Source organism: Argiope bruennichi, chromosome 3 (genome assembly GCF_947563725.1).
Source record: "Argiope bruennichi chromosome 3, qqArgBrue1.1, whole genome shotgun sequence".
Taxonomy (NCBI): Eukaryota; Metazoa; Arthropoda; class Arachnida; order Araneae; family Araneidae; genus Argiope; species Argiope bruennichi.
Window position 1 is genome coordinate 82,264,753 of NC_079153.1, and position 21,362 is coordinate 82,286,114.

Below are 21,362 nucleotides of genomic sequence, written 5' to 3' on the forward strand. Positions count from 1 at the left end.
ATTGTTAGAAAATAACGAAAGGTGTCACATTTGGCGATTTATTGTCTATAAAAAGTTACAACTTCGTGCGAATGACCGCCATATCCTTCTGTCTGGCCAATAAAGGGCAGGGTCGTATATCAGGTCAAGGCGAAGGGAGTTGTCAAAAGTTATATATTATATTAATAATAATATATATATATATATATATATATATATATATTAAACTATCATTTTCAATTTTTGTAGCTGGCAAAAAAAGTTTTGAAGCTCGAAAGAATTTGAGATGGAAAAAACAATCGCTTTTCTAAAAATTAATGATTGCTCAACACAGGTACATAATAATTCCAAAGTAGTTTAAACCAAATTTTTGCCAAAAAAAAATAATTCTGGCCTAGAGATAAAGTTTTGGAGCTTGACCTATTTTGAGATGGGAGAAAGAAAAAAAAAACGAACCTACCGTTTTCTAAATATTGACGCATGTGTAATCTGATAGTCACGTGATTGTTTAAAACCGGTTTTAAATGTTTTTCACGAAAAAAAAAATGGGCTCAAGAAAAAAAATTTTTGAACTCCACTGATTTTGAGATGGTCAAAAACCATCGCTTTTCTAAGCGTTGGTAATTGCGAAATATGAATCATGTGAGAAGATGTTTTTCTGTCGGATTGATACCACGTGACTTAAAAAATAACATAATAACTTAAAATTTGCGGTAGCAAACTTCAATTTTTTAAAATTTTTATTTATAGATTATATTGGCATTCTTTCGCGTGTGTATATTATTATTATTATATATAATGTTCGCTTTGTATTAATGCTTATTTAATGCTCGCAATATTAATTTATTTTACAAATTTGGCTTATGTAAAGAGTAAATACATTTCTAGTTGATTTTAATTTAATATTTTGAAAATGTAAACGACATGGCAGCTTCTTATGAAATATCCTTTCAACCATGCGCATTTGAAAACAATGGTTTGCTCGCTTCACTCCAGCTATTGTCCTTATTTTTCAACTTCATGAACATGACTAATTCTAACTTCAAGATATGGAATACCTTTTAGAATGATATTTAGGTTCTTTTCTTCGGTCATGTTTTTCAATTATCTTCCAATAATTTGTCAAAATTATTTTTTACTCTTGATCATGCATGTGGTTAAAATATATTTCTAACTTGCTTATGTACAATTACAATGAACTTGGTACATCTAAATGAAATTATCTCTTTTTTTTTGTCTGTGATAATATCTTAATGTTTCTTTCCAAAAATTTCTACTCTAGTTTCAGCATTGTTGAAATTTTACTTCCAAATGATTCTATCCTGAAAGTGTTAATTGCCTCACAATCTCTCATGAACATCCGACTTCGAATTTATTTCACATACCCAATGCCAAATGATTCTTTTTCCTGAGAAAATTTGCATATACATTTGTGTGTAAAAAAAAATGTTATAAATATTATCTGACCAAGATAAAATAATAAAAAATACAATTTTTACATTAGTTCCCCCTTGACTTTAGTACATGAGCTCAGTAAAATAATCACGACGCAGTAAAATTTTAATGAAAAAAGTACTACTTTTCTACGGTTAAAATTGAGCGAATTATGAAACTTTGAATATAACTATTTTAGGGCATTTTAATAGTTGAATTCAAATGTCAAAGTAAATTATTTATACATATGCTAATAGATTATTTCCAATTATATGACATGAAAAGGTATTATTACTTCTTTGGAAAGACTTGTAATAAAAAATTATTGGTTTAGAAGATCTTTAATGTCTTATTTTTAATCATTTTATATAACCCCTTGGAGGATTTGAGTCAGGGATGTATCTAAATTATTTATTTTAGTTTTATTATGATATAAAATAAGAAAAATCAAAGTTTTATTAGTTACCTATTAGTTTATGAAATTAGGAAACACTAAATACATTACATAATGTTCACTTAACAGCACATACACTAAATAATGTTCACTTAACAGCACATACACTAAATAGTGTTCACGTATCAGCACATACACTAAATAGTGTTCACTTATCAGTACATATACTAAATAGTGTTCACTTATCAGTACATATACTAAATAGTGTTCACTTATCAGTACATATACTAAATAGTGTTCACTTATCAATACATACACTAAATAGTGTTCACTTATCAGTATATACATTAAATAGTGTTCACTTAACAGTACATACACTAAATAGTGTTCACTTAACAGTACATACACTAAATAGTGTTCACTTAACAGTACATACACTAAATAGTGTTCACTTAACAGTACATACACTAAATATTCATTTAAGAGAAACTGGTAAACATACTAATGAGTTAAAATAAATATATTTGGAATGTTCCTGATAAATAAAATTATTGTTTAGTTTCAGACAAATTGAAACAATTTCATTATATTTTTTTTTAGCGCAAAATGTTTCTAAGAATTGAAAATGAAGGTTTATTCAAAAAAAAATTATATCTCCATATACACACATAAACACATAAAAATACTTTCCTTACTTATAATGTTATTAAATTATGTTATGTTTTTTCGAGATACAAATTAAAAAAATCACAGCTTTTGCATATTTAATATAACTAAAAAGATTAAATTTGTGTAAGGTTATTTTTAAAAAATTAAATTTGAAGAAAAGTCTACTATATCGGTAATATTTTTTGTCTTGAAGAAATTACAACTAAACTTAAATATATTTTCATTTGAAATAATAACATTTAAATAGGGGAATATTTCAAACTTAAGGAAACAGGAACATTTAATTTCTTACTAAGAGAATCTTTACGAGTTAAAAATCAAAGATGTACACTAGTCACTTTTAGTTATTGGAAAAATTTTGTAACATACTGTTATGAAAACTTTTCTAGAAATCAGAATTCGGTGCAATGAGCATACTGTTAACAGAAACCAACAACCTCAACAGCAAATTATTCTACATGAAAGCATGAAAACACTATTGCAAAACACAGTCGAAACGATCACATGAACAACATTTGCTGTAAACAACAGTACACAATCAGCAAATTAGTAATAAACCGCAGTAACAGCATAAAGCATTCGGAGAGAACTTGCGTGTGAGAAACTTCATTCAATTACTATTCACATCTTTAAAATCGTCTGCTGCTTTCAAGTAACTATTCACTTGTGCTGAAGTTGCCTACTGCCTCACTACCGACTCAATAACTGATTTTCAGCTTTGTAATTTGGCTTTTATAATTTCCTTGACAAATTCTAGAAAATTATCGCGTCTCCGCTTCTAATCGATTTATCATCAAAGTTCCAGCAATTTCTGGAATCTACGATTTTTTCACCAAATTCACTGCGAAATCACCAAACTGACGTCAACTTTATCGCCAAACCAGGAAGTCATTAAAAAAAGCTTCCATTCAGCATTCATCACAACTACCTTCCTTATCAGAAGATTTACTGCATTGAGAAGAGACATTACAAATAGTAAGAATACGATGAAATAAATACCAAATGATTTGATCATTGAATATTTAGAGCAGAATATGAAAGAGTGTTCATTAGGGCCTTTCTTTTTCAGTGATTCTTTAACTTCTAATAAATATACGGTTTACTCATCTGGACAATAATCAGATAATCCGATAAAGTGTCTTTCGCTATGGGATTTGTCAAAAAAGGTGTTTCGGAATGATAGGATTACAACAAATCTTTCCAGTCACTTTCTTTTCTTTCCTAACCAATACAATTGAAAAAAAATCATTGGATGCAGAAGGCCAGGATGGTCAGCGTTAAGTCTATCAGATTACTTTCTTACTCGCTATTTAAAAAAAGAATGTCTAAGTATTTTAATTCACAGATAGAATGGATTTGTCGAACGTATTATTCTGGCAAGCAAATCTATAACGCTAAGCATGATGCATAATGAATAAGAAGAATTTGATGCACAGGTCATTCTTGTATTTGAGGCGAACGAAATGATTTTGATAAATTATTACATTTAAATGACCCTTATTTCAAGTATATGAAAATGTTTATTGTAGTCATATTTTTAAAAAATATTTAATTTAGCGATAAAATGATTTAGCACTTTTCATCGTGTTGTTTAATGTATGAATTATTTATATTTTATTATTTCCCATTAAGGAAATCTATTCCAGAAGAAAATCTTTTGCTTATTTACATCAATATACTGTTACGCCAGTTTTAATTTCATCCAAATATTTTACTCTTTTATAGCACTTAAAAGGAATTTGTATATTTCATTTATAATTTTATACCCCAATTAATTTTGAATGGTTATTAAGCTCAGTTTCAATCATTAAGGTTAATAAAACTTGGGGATTGTATAAAAACTTAGATTTCGACTTTTCCAGCATTTCATTTATTGATATAAATACAATAAAATCTGACTCTTTACTAAATGGAATGCTAAGAAATTAAAGCTAAGATGAACCGTATTTGGACATTCTTTGCACAGCATTTCATGGATGTAAATTACAACATTCCATAATAAGAGTGCTTTGGCATGCGTGAATAGTAGAAATCTTTATACTTTACTTTTAGCTTTTTAAGATGTTCTTTAGGTCCAATTCCGGAAAGCATAAGAATTTGTGCAGTATTAACTGTGCCAGCTGACATGATTACTTCTTGCCGCGCTCTTACATTGTATTCCGTATTTCTGTAGTCGAACTGAACGCCAACAGCTCGTGAACCATCAAAAAGAATCTACAAAGATATAAAATACAAAAGAATCGAAAAACTTTGTAGCACTTAAAGATCTCGGAGACTTAACATTATAGAGAAACGTGACATTGTATTTAAATAAATATATATCATAGCCATAATTAAAGCAAATGTATTTAGAACTCAGCTATAAAGGATGCAGCAACATTTCGTATACTATAGGACATTTGGGTATATAAAGCTAAAACTACTTTCTTTTTCCCTAACTGGGTTAAAAATAATGCTCAGCATGATTTTTAATAGGAAAATACATATAAAAACTGAGTTTTAATTGATTCCGTAATATTTGATGTATATTTTAATTCTGGTATATTTTTAGTGTTGCAATTTTTTTAACATTTACAATTTTCCTTTTTCCAAAAAGGTACACGAATGTGGAATTATTCAAAATTTTTAACTAATAGCTACTGTTTTGAGATATAGTAAATTTGAATAAACGTTAGTTCCTTTGTGATCATGTTTTAGTTTGGACATTTCAGAATATTGATCGCTTATAGCTAAAATTTATAACCAGAACAATAATAAATTTTCTGCCACAGTGCAAAAATATAAAATGGTTAGAAACTTAAGAGATTATCCAATGACAACTGCAGGCTTGAGAAAAGCGTTTTGCGTTTTGACAAATTATCCATTTTGGGTGTTGCTGGAATGTGGGCGTTTGTTGCAATACAGTGAATTAAAGGCGAAACTGCCGTTATTGCCATTATGATTTAATAGCCGAAGCAAGCAATATTCGATCAATATCTTAGATATTGTATATGGCACACATATATATTACAGTATGGAAACTGACACATTATTTGCTGAAATTTTATACTTAAATACCACGAAATTAAGAACTGCTTGAAGAAGGTAAGGAATCTGACAGAACTTCCTCACAACCACCGATTTTGATGTTCGTACCTCGTATGAGAATCTACGTGTCGCGACTTAGAGTTATCTCATGGAGCGAGGAAATGTGCTTACATTTCAATAGTACAATGGATCACAGGGATTTGGATATTTGAAAATACTCACTAAATCCGAGAGATTATTTTTCATTCTTCAAAAGTAATTGTTTGATGTGGGTTAATCTCATCATTGATTGTGGATCTATGTATATTTGGGCAGCATGGGAAGATATATAGATAATGCTCAATTATTGCAGAGGATATTGTTAATTTCCTCAACATGGATGCTTACAATCTATCGCATTAATGCGCTATTAAATGCTTAGACAGGATACGGATGAAGATAATTATCTACATAAACGTATCAGAAGAGCATGAAAAAATTAAGCAGAAACGATTCTACAGCTGAAGACATTGAATACTGGTAACCATTTGAATTTATTATTTAAAGCATATCATTAAAGATTTCATATTTATCAATTTTTCATCGAAATGAAATGCCATTAATTCCTTTATATATTATTTCATAAAACTCAAACAAACTTTTTAAAAAGCTATGCGTGATAGAGAAAAAAAAGGAGGCTACTCGATACACTAGGCTGATACTTTGTTATGAGGTTTTTATTTCATAAATATAAATCAAATTTTGACTTTTGCAAGTCAACAGAAAGAGGGAAACATGATCGATTCTTATCATTATGTGACCTAGATGAATTTAAGTTCTGTCATATTAAGGAAATACATGCAAGCTCAAGGAAAAGCATTTCAGCTTGTTATTACATTCGCTATATGTTACCTTTTTTACATGAGCTCCTTTAATAATATCCAGATTAGTGCGATTTTCTGCCGGCACAAGATATGCTTTGGCTGTACTACATCGTTGTCCATTCCTTATGTTACCCTGCAAGTCATTAAAACCTAAAATTTCCAAAAAGAATTTATAAAATTAATGTGATAGCATATTTTAAACATGATGATGTTCATTAGCTAGCATACAAATAGCAAATAGTGGCATGTAAACTGAACGAAGAAAATTCTTACAAATCTCTTTATATGTTGAACCATTGGATCTAAGTATCAAATGTAGAGTGACGTTACAGTACTGTGCAAATTAATTGGGACAAACAGATTTTTTAAGAAAATTGTTCCTTTCTCGGGGATTTTCTGCCTCAAACCGTTTTCAACTGCATTTTCTTAGAACGTGTGACTGCCCTTGACTAGTCTAAACCGATTTCACCACGTAATCATAACATGTCGAAAATTTTCCCCTTCAATTGCTGTAAAAAGTAGTCGCTTGTGTGAATTGTCTCCTTCTGACATGTATTAAAAAATGGATATCACTCCCAGGAAAAGGACTAGAATTGTTACCCTTAGTTAGCCTACTTCTATGGCTGTGAGGGATATTGCTGTAGTAATTGGAGGTGGAAAATCCAGTGTTTCTAGGATTATTAATCAGCAAAAGAAAGGACAGTGTCTCCAAAATGAAAGAGTAAATGTGGACGCAAACGCAAGACCATACTTCGAACAGACAAATTTCTTGTACGAAATAGTACAATGCATCCTTGCAAAACAAGTAGAGGTCTTCAGAAGGAATTATTAGCTACTGGTGTGAGCATGGATTCATCGACAGTTCGATGAAGGCTTAGTGAAGCTGGGAGAATTGCAAGAAAACCAATAGAAAAACAGTTATTAACACCTGCAATGAAGAAAAAACATTTGGAATGGGATAGGAAATATCAATCCTGGACTGCACAAGATTGGAAGAAGTTTGTATTCAGCGACAAAACGCATTTTCTTGTGCAAGAGTTTCGACTAAGATTTGTCAGGCGAAGTGGTGGAGAACCCATCAGGGAACAACATCTTATTCTAATAGTTAAGCACCCTCAGAAACAGATGTTTTGCAGTTATTTTACTTCTGAAAGACCTGGCAGCTTAGTACTAGTTGAAGGGATGATGAACTCTAAACAATACATTTCTATAATAGAAAGTAAAATTGCGCCTATGATGCAAACGTTCGCTGGTAGTGTTGGTATCTTTCAACAAGATCTTGTTCCATGCCATCCTTCTAAGCTAATAACAATTTTTTTAAATCAAAAACAGAAAATAATGGTTTTGGATTGGCCTGGTAATTCTCCTGATGTAAATCCCATCGAAAATTTGTAGAGCATTGTAAAGAGACATCTGAGTAAAATGAACTGCTCACCAAAAAATACAATGACTGAGAATGCTATAAAAGTTTGGTTTCGTGATGACGAGATCAAAGATTTATGTTCTAATTTAGTAAAATCCATGCCAAACCGTGTGCAGGATCTCATTCAAGCTAGAGGAGGACATATTTTGTACTAGATTGCTATACCGTGCATGTAAGTTAACCTATACTAATTAAACAACATTTGTGAAAATTTTTGTGTTTGTCCCAATTAATTTGCACAGTACTGTACTTCTGGAGTTGTAAGAGATCATTAAAAAGTTTTTTTAGAAACTTTTATTAGATTTTTAAGTAAAGATTGGCATTTTAAAGCAATTTTAACATGTTCTCTGCAAGGATTAACAGCTATGATTCGGATAATCTATTTAATTAAATGAATTTTTTTGCTGTAATCAAAAATGGGTTATCTGTAATAGAAAAGCTCAACTACTTAGATAAGTGCGATTTTTTTCTAATTAAATAATGGGTGACTCGCGACAATTATCGTAACAAGGTTTACAAATAATTAGCTTTTCAATATTATAAGTTTTATTTCCACATGATTCTATACTCTATTTTAAAAATATTTTAAAACAATATCTTACAAAATGATTCCCATTGGTTTAGTTATTACTAATTCTTTAGAATGATATTAAATACAATTTTTTATGTTCACTTAGCATAATTTAAGAGAAAATTTTAAACGATGCAGAGACAGATGAATCAAATCTAAAACATTGCAATACTTCGATCTTTCGGCATAAAGATTTGAATCTCCTATAATTACTTTTAGGAGTGGCATTTAATTCTTTCAAATGAGTTGGAATTGTGATATTGATAAATTCTCTGAAAATAGTGATTGCTATTTTTTAATATCTCATTACCTGCATTCACTAAAACTAAATTTGATTCTTATCCTTTTTAATTCTATACTGTCTCTATCTGCATCTGAATAGCAAACATTTGACATGTTTATCATAAAAGCATAACAAACTATCGTAATCATATTCATAAATGTGCATTCATCAAACTTTGGCAAAGCACTCCAGCAAATTAAGGCTTAGTCCTTTAATTTTAAGAATATTGAATATAAAAATAATCAGCGAAAAGAATACATAAAATAAATAGATTAATAATTCATGAAAATAATAATAACTAGAAATAAGCAACGAATAAATGAAAAGAAAAAGCAGAAATATAATATAATGGAATATAATCAGATGTTCATTACCCCAACGCTCCGCAAACTCTTACGCATACGCTATTTTGAAAAGTCATTTTTCATGTTAACCCTTTGCGCTTCATGGTCACCATTCAAGACGGTGCATCATTTTGATCTTTTTATTTATTTATTTTTCAATTTTGATTGTTAAAAATACCTACAGAATGGTAAAAAGATGTAAATTAACTTTTCGGGAAAATTCAACTTGTAACACTTATATATATTTACTTTTCGCAACAATAAACAAGCCGTTGCATTAGGTGAATAATTTTGCATCGAATTACTTTTCCCGAGTGCAAAGGGTTAAAATGAAAATCTTTCCCCCCTTTCAATACGCGATTTTCCTATTAAACGTGCTACTACTCAACTAGGGATTGCAATACCGGTATACCGGGATACCGAATACCGGTATTTTGAGCCATTTTACAATTTCGTAATACCGGTATTCACAAGTTTAAATACTGGTTTTTCGATATTTACTAGAAATTTTTTAAATTGTCTCCACTATATGTTCAGGGATCGCCAACATAGCAAAATAGTATAAGTTTTTGTTTTTATGTCTCCCTAACTGGCGAAATTAATTAGCTAATTAATGGCTTAATTAATTGCTTACATCTAAATTAGGAAACATGGTATATCCCTGAAAGAAGATATTGTATCCATAACGACTAATAGAGCAGCAGTTATGAAAAAAGTTGGAAAGTTGATTGGTGCAAATCAACAAATGTGCAATGCTCATGGAATTCAATTAGGACTAATATATGTATTGTACCAAGAAAATAAAGAACAGAAGAATCCAAATATTGTGGATATAGAGACTTCGGATTCCGACATTGAAGAGAGTAAGAGTGAGAGTGATATTGACAATGAAGATAATGACAATGTAACTGTGGAAGAAGATATCGCTAATGAGGATGAAATATTAACTCATCAAGAATTGCTTCCTATAATTTATAAAGTTCGAAAAATTGTTAAGATATTTAAACGTTCCCCTACAAAAAATGCTATATTACAAAAATATATACTAACTGAAAATAAAACAGAATATATGTTAATAAAAGATTCTAAGACAGGTTGGAACAGTTTACTCCTAATAATGGAACGGTTTTTGAAATTTAGAAATCCAATCCAAAAAGCAATAATCGACTTAAACCTGCGAATTAATTTTTCAGACAGTTAATTCGACTTAATATCCAGAACTATATCAGCTTTACTTCCAATAAAACTGACTATAGAGGCATTATGTAGGAGAGATTTTAATTTATTAACAGCTAATGCAACAATAAATTTCATGTTGCAATCATGAAAGAACAGCACACATCACTATATGAAGAATTATATATTACATTGAAAAATCGCACAGAAGAAAGGCATACAGAAATAGAAAATGTCTTATGGTATTTACATATTTATAATAATTTTAAAAATGAAAATGAAAAAGAAGAAAAGAAAATAATCAATTCAAATCTGATTCGAGTTTATAGTAAATTTTCTTACAATTTTTTACCCACAAACCTATCCACATTCAGAAGAATTCAGTTCAGTTATCGAAGATTATGATGACACTAATGTCGATGGTGAAAAGGAATTGTCTCTTGAACAAAAATTAGAATTAGCGATAAATAAAAAATATTCAACGAACCAAAATAAAATACAGAAATCAGCTATATCCAAAACCATCCGACGAGAAATTGATTTATTTGAAGATGAGGGATTTAGAGGTAAATACTTGGAAAAAGTATATCTCGTATTGCTAACAGTATCACCAACTAGCGTAGATGCCGAAAGAGCGTTTTCGACAGCTGGTCATTTTTACACAAAATTACTTTTCAGGCTTAATGGCAGTACAATTGATGCATTATGTTTTTTAAGATCACATTTCAAAAATTTGTAATAGTACCACAGACTGAATAGTGATATTTACACTTTTTTTGTGATTTAAATAAATAAGTTGTTCCTTTACTTTTTTGTGATTCTTTATATACTGTTATAATTTATAAGTTCCATATTATTTTTTGTGATATTTACACTCTCTTATAAAACTGACAAATAAAACAAAGAAACACCTGTGTTTTCTTTCTTTTTCTAAAATTTCTAATACCGGTATTAAAACCGGTATCCCGGTATTAAGATCTAAAAAATACCGAATACCGGTATTGAAATTTTGGTCTGGTATTGCAATCCCTATACTCAACACTTTAACATATTGTTAGTTTTCGCCCCTCACATGACGAATGTATCATAGTATAATTCAGTTATATCTGTATTCTTTTTTACAGTCCGGACTGTCTATAATCCGGCTGGTGGATTAGAAAGAGTCTATTGCACATAAAAAAAAATCTATCGGCAAAATCGTAGGCAAAGATAAATTCTTTTACATCTGAGTTACTATTTGGCAACATAAATTGTTGTTAGAAACAGTCAAAATTAGTGCGTGAAAATCAGTTTTGAAGTTCTAACTTCTAAGATATTGCAGTTATGGAAAAATTTTAAAAACAGAAGTTGATCATCTTAATGGACCCCTCATTTGATTAATTTCATTTATTTTTCGATCCTCAATATTAAGAAAGTTATAGCGAAACGAAAATTTCCAAAACTTACCATTTCCACCCTCTTTGAGCTGAATGGGCCATTTACGAATGTGTCCGAGATTTTTATAATTCTTACAATATGTATATATATATATGCTTACGATACATAATTTAAAATCATGTTGATGCGGATGAAGGAAATTTGGTAAGCGGTTTTAATACAAAATTTGTAGATTTCCCAAAACTATTGACGAAATCGATCCTAAAAAGTCTGTTCACGGGCGTATGAGCACAATGTGGTATACAGTTTGTATCATCAGAATTGCAGATCTGTGCCTAATTTTGTTTCAGATTTATTACTAGTTGTCTGCTGATCTACATATTCGCATTTACAAGAGCATAATAACTCAGAAACACGACGGCTTCAATAAATTTAGTGCGTAGTCTAGTAACCAAGATTATAGATATGCACAGAATTTTGCTTTGAATTGATGGAAGAGCAATGTTCTAAATGCGTTATTGGTTTTCTTAATCGTACTATGAAGCCCAAAACCATCCTTTCAAACTTAGGATGTAACTATATTAATCTACCAAACATTCTAAAGCATTGCTTGATTATGAGAAAGACTGCATGTAGATGGATCCTTCAACACTTAACTGCAATGCTAAAATGTTTTGATTTCAAAGACGAAGGAATTACTTTGTGGCTTACTAATCTACCTATCTTATTATGATTGTATCTTGCTATTCTTACTATTTAATTACTTACTAAATTTAAATCACTATTTAAATAACTGTATTTGTACCTTACTATTCATACTGTTTAATTACTTACTAAACAACCTATATTACTGTATTTGTACCTTACTATTCATACTGTTTAATTAATTACTAAACTACATATATTACTGTATTTGTACCTTACTATTCATACTGTTTAATTACTTACTAAACTACCTATATTACTGTATTTGTACCCTACTATTTATACTGTTTAATTACTTACTAAACTACCTATATTACTGTATTTGTACCCTACTATTTCTACTGTTTAATTACTTACTACACTACCTATACTTCTATTCTTACCATTTAACTTAGTAAACGAATACTTACTAATCTACTTAAGTTAGATACTGAACTGTGCTAGAGATTCTTAAAGCGATAGACAAGTTCATTCAAAAGTCGATCAATGAATGTATTTACCTGCATGTTTGTTATAAATCTAACTTGCCTGTCAATAAGTAGACTTGTCCATCAATGTTCTGGGATGTGTAGTGAAAGATCGCATTTTAATCGCTGATCTGTGCAATGATGATATACAGTAGTAATGGAATCACGATTTCTGAAAGATTGACTGGTTACGAGAAAATCGTAAGGTGCGGAGCACACCGTACGACTCAATCAAATTGTTGATATGGTAGGATTTCAAAGATGAAGGAATCACTATGTGGTATTCGCTACGGAGCTGTGGTAATAAATTTTATAACCATAGACCTTTCCAACTTTAACCATAATATAATATAGCTTCATGCATTCTACGACTTCCACATAATTTACGTCAATATTAGAAACAACACACGAGCAGGCATCGAAGAACGTTAGGCGTTTCATTGAAGGCAAAATTGTTGTATCATCTGTAATTAGATGGTTACCTCTATTAAATTTTTAGGTTTTGATTCTTGTAAATATTGAGATAAGCATTTCCTGTATGATTATTTTTACCTTATAAATAAATGCAGCAAGTTCTGTGAACTAAAAAAGTTCTATTAACCATATAATCTAGGAAAATAAATGAGAACTTTTACACAGAACATCTTCGACAGAAAACATACACTAGACAAATACTAAAATATAATTGAAAACAAAAGTGTTTTGCAATGACATCATTTCTTTTCCTTTATGCAAAAAGTTGAGTTGTTGCTTTTCAACTGTTTGTCAGAGGGAAAATACATTTTAGTTTAGATTCAAAATGAGATATAAATATTATTATAAATAAAAATTGTTGTAACTTTTTTAGAAAAGGAAAAAAAGAAGATTTAAAACAGACCATATAAACTTGAATACTTAAAAATATCTTACCTGTTTGACGTGCAGCATTCGAATCCAGAATTCTGTAACCAAGTTCTTGCGCTGTTTCATAAAGAGGGCGCCTAATTTCTGATTGGTATTTTGGATTTTCAGCAGTTATTGGTCCACCAGTGGCATGATATCCTAAGAATTTTCTTCTTTAATTAAATATCTTTATTTCACATATAAAGTATACATGTATGCATTGATTAAAATATTAAAGTATTGATAAAATTATTCTTAGTAAATAAGAATTTTAATTCAAACTTTGTACTCAAATATATTTCTGGATTTCGATTAATTGATTTCTGAAAGTACTGAAGCATTATATTGATATCGAGAATACACAAGTGCATTAGGTTGCAGAACTCTAATGCAATGAGAGATAAACTTAAAATTGGTTAGAAAATTTCATATTTACAAATATGTAGTGAAGTTAAATATAGAAAATATGAGAAAAGATTTTTTTTTTATCTTAGAAGATTTATTTATAGAGGCCTGATTTAATCCGGAAGTAAGAAGGCATGAGAAACATAGTTGATCGTAATAAATATGGAAGCTCTCCGTAATTCTGAAAATCGTATTTTACCATTGTTTAAATAATCGGAGTTCGTGTTGTTTTCCAGCTTTAAAAAATATGGTAACACATCTTTGTAACTCCATCCTTTTGCCCCTTGCGCTTCCCAGTCATCGTAATCCTTTTTGTTACCTCTGACGTACAGCATGGCATTCAGAAGGCTGGATCCACCAAGACCTTTCCCGCTCGGCCAGATCACTTGCTATAAATAAAAAAGCAAAGAGAGTTGGTTGTTAGCCACTGAATGAAAAAAAAAATGGACTCAATATTACAGCTAATATCTTTATAAACTATTTACAGCTTGACGTGCCATTGACATAGTACAAGTTTCAAAATTATTTATTAAAGTTTTTATATGCAAAATAAACATTTATAATCTATTTTCTGTTTCACCAACAATAATATTTTTCTCTTTTTTTAATAATTCAGAAGAAACGGAGTTTTGAATAAATGAAAGCTTTTAGAAGAAGTGTAATCTCAATACTAATTTTTTAGTTGTATTAACTGAAATATTTTCTTTATTTCATCTGGATTCTCAAAGTTAATCGAGTATAGAATCAGATCCTCGGAAAGCTATCGGAATAATTTCTTTTCTTTTTTTACAATATAATATTGTAATTAAGTACTGAAAGTGATTTAAGTATATTTGAAATAAATGGACTGTTTCTTTCATTTATGTATTAAAATAACCTCTGTGTTTTTAATTTTCAGGTATTTTTGGTCGAGATAAACATGAGATATGTTCTTATAATTTAAATAAAATTTCTCTGATGATAGCTCTTTGCATATATTTTCTGCATTAGATTCTTAATGTCTTACTTCCATTTTAATTGAAACTAAGATGCTAACAAAACAATTTAATTTTCAACGTTCTTTTCCTACGTAAAGTTTTTGTAATAATCATAATCTTTTAATATTAATTTTTAACATTTTGTAGTTAAATTTAAAAAAAGGATACTTTTTTGAGAGAAAAGGAATATTATTTTCATCGTAGAGTTCTAGAAAGAAATTTGTAATAATTATTGATTTTTATTCACTACTTCGCTAATTTTATTTTTCTAATTCTAGCGATATTTGTATGCAGTGGAATACTCTAATTCTGTTATTGGTATACATCTTCGAAAAGCGTTCAAAAACGTAGCTTCTAGTTAAAATTCATATCAAGTGATGTCATTTTATTATTCATACGAAGTCCGCAGCGTTTCAACTTATGCATTAGAACAATTCATTTCCCTCCTTCCTTTTAGAACTGTAATGATTTTTAGTAAGTCTAAAGGAAGAAAAATAACTACGTGAATACGAATTTTTAAGATTCCGGTTATTTTTATGAATATTTTTGAGGAATTTTTGTAATTTATGAATTTTATTGTTAATTATGTTATTTTATATGAATTTTTATGAATCTGTATGATTTTTGCCTATCTGGCATCCACTTTTATATATATTATTATTGAAGCAAATGTTCGTTTTCTGTAAATATTTAAATAATTAACTGAATGTAATAAAACATGTAGGAACCTGACCAATTAATTATATTTGATGAAATGTTAATATTATTCTTTTATTTTATTATTTACACAATTTCTAATTTTAACAAACTTATTTGACTACTAGGAAAAAAAAAAGTTTTTTGAATCACCTTTCTTGTGGTTCTTTTTCAGCCAGAGGTTCTAGAAGGTTGTCTAGTGTGCCTAATTGGAGATTAGCCAATGCTTACATCATTTCAGTGTGAATTGACCAGTTTATTAATGGTTGAAAGAAAAATTCTAATATATTATATGTCTTAACAATATCGGTTTTTCAAAATTATTTAGAATACGTAGTGGATCAAATTAATAACTGTAAGAGAATTTTTCTCATTCGATAGAACATTCATGATTTTTTTGATTAAATCAATTAAGCAGTTGTACCCACCTGGTTTTCAAGAAAGTATGCCGCATGCTTTTGAGGCACTGTCTTGTATTGCCAGTCAATGTCTGTGAACCAAAAGAATCTACTCAGAGCTGGTACATCATTTAGCAGAGGTGGCTTCGTTGCACCAGCCTCCAACAGCAACACGGACACACATGGCTCTTCGGACAAACGACTTGCCACCACCGATCCAGCGGAACCACCACCCACTTTGTCAAAACAAGAAATGCATTAGTTGCCAATTCGACTTTTATTATTTATTTATTTATTATTTCAATTCAATTTAAGTTCTAAGATTTATGATTTTCCTTGTCAAAAATTATATATCTGATTTTCAAAAACATCAAGACATCTAGAAAATTATTTATTTTGATGTGTGTTGAAATTTGCGAAGTTTAAGCCAAAGATAGACGTTTCATGTTGCATATTTAAGTCTAACCACTCCATTTGAAAACTAGTTGTCTCTTACCATATTAATAGCAATGCCAATTCACTTTTAATAACTATATCTTATCATTACAAAATAAAGTACTAGTTTAAATTGCAATTCAACATTAAATATAGAGTATTTTGGTTATTAGGTATACATGCACAGCGAAGGAATTAGTATAATCGGTCCAGTTGTTGAGGTTTGGGATTCTGTTATTTATTTAGTGATATCTGACGAAGAAAAAGTGGTGGGTGACTAGTGATTGACTTATCTTGATACCGTAAAATTTCATATTAAATAAAAATTCGCGAAATACTTATAATAGTTATATGTTAAGGACAATGTCAAGAGTTTCCCCCTTAGAGAATATATATGGAAGTAATATTTAAAAAATTTATCTCAATAGTTGTAGGAGGTCATAGATGGCATATCTAGAAAATCATCATGAAACATTCATATAAAATTGGAGAAGTCGCAATTGTCTTCATTTTTGTTCAGTTTCTTCAGTTTTGCCAATTTATTTTAATATATGAACTGATTATATCGCTAAAAATTTATGAATTCGACAATTAGTTGAAAATTAAGAAATAACTTTGAAGAGAGGATTTGGAACAAACAGTGTTGTTAATGCCTATCAATTTTCATTGTCTCATTTCGTAACACATTTTTTTAATGTTCAAATTATTGTTAACATTCTGATAATATACTTATAGTATGAAATTATTGCTTATAGAGGAAAAAAACTTTTTTCTTTAGTAATTAGGTGTGTTCGAAATGAAAAATCGAAATCGGATATGAGGGCCTAATTTCCTCTTTTCAATTAAAAAAGGCATTACACATAAATATCTTTAATGCTGCCTGGCTAACTATGAGAACCAAGTATTTAAAAAAAATATTTTTTTCACCATTTAACTTCAGAAAAGATGCAAAAAGACGTCTAAAGTTTGAAGGAGGATAATAATTTAAAATTCTTTAGATATTATAAATTTTGATGTACAAACAACATTCCCAAATAATTGGAACAATGTTTGAAGAAATGTTTGAGATGGGATAAATACAGCGGATTTTCCTTATTAGAAACTGATTTCATTCTTTTTTTCATTCTATAATTCTATTTCCTTGTATTTATATAGTTGAATAACATTGCAATCCAAAGGAAAAGCAAGAAAATTGAATTATAAATGCTATTAGTTCAATAAATCTTATATACCCAATCAAAAATTAAAAATTACACTTAATTTATGCTATTCCTTATTATTTTGATGGCAACAATACATATTTTATTAATATTCGTTTTTTTAGAACATTCATATCAAGAATACAAATGGAAACATTTCCAATACCAGATGCATGTAAAACAAAGCCTGAACAAAGCTATTTATAAATACTCCAATCGAATTTTCATAAAAACTATTAAAATGTGGAAAAAATACACAATAACAATTTTATTGGGTTAAGCTCATGAGCTGTCTATCTGAAACAGGCTTCTAAGTTTGCACATGGATATATTATTAGACAAGTGTTGTGCAAGAGCTTTAACACCAGTTTTGTCTGCATTTAAATAAAAAGCTATCAGTCTGAGAATGATACTTTAAAGTAAGAAGATAATGTTATTAAAATAATTTATAAGATCTAGAAATAGTTTAATTAGTTCAGGAATAAATTTTAAAAAGTCCGAATTTGGAAAAATATTCTTCATTTTTAGCAATCATTTTGATATTTTCTTTATGTATGAATTATATAAAAAAGAATAGCTGGTAAAAGTGAAAAATGAATGTGCAATTAATATTTTGTTTCAGTTTCAGTTCTTAAGCCGAAATTCGTTTTCTGATGATTGCTACGTTCATGAGCACTAAATATCAGAACGTAAAATTTTTTTTAAATATAGTTTTAAACGCTTTTTTTTGAAAATTGGCCATTGTAATAACAATTGAAATAATAGAAATACCCTTTTAGAATAATTTAATTAGTTGAATTCAGACTATATTTCGCATAGTTCTTCCAAAATAAGAATAATTTGAACATTTTTTGATATCGGAAATGTTATAGAAATTGAATTAAAAAAAATGAGAAGATAGTCAAAGCTTACCTACGATATAGTCATATTGTTTCTTAAAAGTCGATGATTGTTTTGGGGCGTTTCGTTGTGTCGCCAAGGAAAGGAGAAGCATGGGCAAAAGAGGAGAGTTCGCCAGGGGCGTGGGATACGCCCTTTCTGCAGTTATGTTCATGGCAACTAGGAAACATTTAATTAGTTGAATAATTTTCAAATACACATATATCTCTTAAGATATGTTAATGTGGATTACTTGAAAAGAACTATACTTAATTAGAAGAAATTTGAAAATTAAACAATAGAGTTATCAAAAAAGGAATCGAAAATCCCAATGGGTACGTGTGGTGAATATATTGCTGTGCCAAAATCGGAATCTGTCAGAATGATTTGCATTTGTTTATGTGATCGTATTTTTTCTAATTCATCTGCATATAAATCGATTAACTATTATATCAATTGAAATATAGTATAGTCAAGATTGCAAAACAATATCGAGCCAAGCACAAACCTGTTCTATTAGGTGGTTGCATGCGTTTTGATCATTGTTTCACTTTAAAAAGACATTTATTGAGAAAAATTGGTACAATATATATCAATAAAAATATTTCCCATTATTTTCTATAATTTTTTTCCATTTTCGACCAATAAGTCTTTCAAGTGATTTTCTTCGAATTTTTTTGGTCCACCGGACCGTTCTTTGTCATTGACATGGAAATCTCCACTCCTAAACCGTTGAAACCAAAACTGACAATTGAGATATGACGGAACAGCATCACCATAAGTTTCTCAAAGTGTCTGATGGGCTTCGGCAGCAGAAGTTTCCACAAATCAAATTTTTCTTTAGATGGTAATCTTTCAAGATAAAAAGAATGACTTCGTATCGTATCTTTTCGCTGTCTTGTTGTCGAGGCGATCGGAAAAAAGGGGGATTTAGAATCTTGACAGTTACTCCAAAAAAAAGAAAGAAATCGAAGTAAAACAAGCAATTAGAACGGCCAAAATTAAAAGAGAACCCATGAAAAATTCTGTGCTTCATGTTAAGGCATCCGAAGAATTAACAGCAATCAGGAGATTTTTCTGATTCCACTGATAATGGAAGTTCTGCAATAGTTTTTATAAATGATACTGTTGAAAAATGTGATGCTTGTTAAACCAGATTGCATAGCAGAATAACGAGAAAAAAATGTAGCAGAAAATAGACATTAAAGAGAAATAATATATTGTTAAATATCTAAAAACATTGAAATGAAAAAAGTTTCTGTATTATTAGGATTCTGTTTATTAGACAAAGAATATTATGCTTAAAAAAGTCTATAATTGTTTCAAAGCCGCAAAGTATGTAGTTAATGTTCGGAATGAACTTATGCGTGCATATCAGTTCTCACAATTTTAAACAGATTAATAACTCGGTATTTGTACGTTGAGAAAAAGATGGGCATAGGTACACAAGTCTCCCCTGTATCTTTAAGTCACTGCTTTTTTTTTTAAATAATCGCCTTTATATGCTTATGAAAATAAATGCCGACAGACGGTCAATCCTTCGACGAATTTGTTCCAAATTTGATACCTATCAACATTTTAGATGTTAAATCCGTGCACCATATTTTATCTGTCAAGCTCTCTTCGTCTTGTTACTTATACTGGTAAAAGCGGGCAGGCAGACTTCATTAGAATGGATTTCATTGAAAATTTAATAAGAACCTATGAATTTGGTGTGAAGCTTATGAATCAAATTTCATTCATCTAAGTGTTTTTGAATAATCATGTTTACGACAGACAGACAGATAAAATTTAAAAAAGGTATTTTTCAGACACGGGGTGTGTGTGTGTGTCTAAAACGTTGAAATTCGGCAAAATCATGAGTTTGAATTGTAATGTTTACAATAATTTTTTTTATATTTGAGAAAGTAAAAAAAATATATATTAATGTTGTTATTTTTTTATCTGTACATATCGCTATAAACGCATCCTTTACAAAAAAATTCTTTAAACTTATTTTATTTTATTCCTGTATCTTTGAGTGAATACTTGAGTAATATATGCATCAGCAGTAAAACACTTTGAATAGGCTAATTTAACTTCATTCTGTTTTAAAATGAAGGGATACGAATATATTAGCTACCTATAACTTTACAACAAACTTTAAAACATTATTTTTCATTGATAAATGTAAAATATAAATATTTGAAACATTTAGAATTCCTGATTTTAGAGTATACAAAAAATAACTTTATAGACGCTTCTTTGGGTTTTCGAATGTTAGGAAATCAATACAGCAACTTTTCCTTCATATAAAGATTTCTTTACACAGAATTACTAATAATAGCATTTATTACTAATTATTAACATTTGAACTTAAGTTTTTGTAAAATATATTTATCAATGAAATTTGAAAATGTTAAGTTCATATTTAGAACTATTTAACTAGATTTATAGGATGTACAATGTAACTTTTCTTTTACTTTCAATTCAAATTATCACTGATTATACCCAAGTTTTATTAAAGATTATGGGAAAACACAATATCATATTCATGATATAAGACAATTTCAACTTGAAGAATATTTTATGATACTTCAACTTTACATTATTAAGAGCATAAACAAGTAATATAGTTTTTTAAAAGTGTAAAAGCTAGACTTACTAGAATGTCCCACGCATAAACTACTTACTTCAGTTTCGAGTGATCTTTCAATGATTTGCGTAAATTTAAAAATGAATACAATATATAAGGTTTGAAAACAATTGTGCAAATATGTTATAACGGTTTTGCATTTAA

At 29.3% G+C, this 21,362-nt stretch overlaps 1 protein-coding gene across 1 annotated transcript in view; it reads right to left on the reverse strand.

Moving 5' to 3' along the window:
- The window catches only part of LOC129963500 (glucose dehydrogenase [FAD, quinone]-like), a 42,884-nt gene extending 21,522 nt beyond the window's left edge, over nucleotides 1–21,362 (reverse strand). The window contains exons 1-7 of the mRNA XM_056077925.1: nucleotides 21,256–21,362; nucleotides 18,617–18,763; nucleotides 16,101–16,306; nucleotides 14,199–14,388; nucleotides 13,622–13,753; nucleotides 6,395–6,516; nucleotides 4,523–4,690 (exon numbers count right to left, since the gene is read on the reverse strand). Of these exons, the coding sequence (XP_055933900.1) occupies nucleotides 4,523–4,690; nucleotides 6,395–6,516; nucleotides 13,622–13,753; nucleotides 14,199–14,388; nucleotides 16,101–16,306; nucleotides 18,617–18,758 (960 nt within the window). The 5' untranslated portion in view covers nucleotides 18,759–18,763; nucleotides 21,256–21,362. The remainder of the gene's footprint in view (nucleotides 1–4,522; nucleotides 4,691–6,394; nucleotides 6,517–13,621; nucleotides 13,754–14,198; nucleotides 14,389–16,100; nucleotides 16,307–18,616; nucleotides 18,764–21,255) is intronic.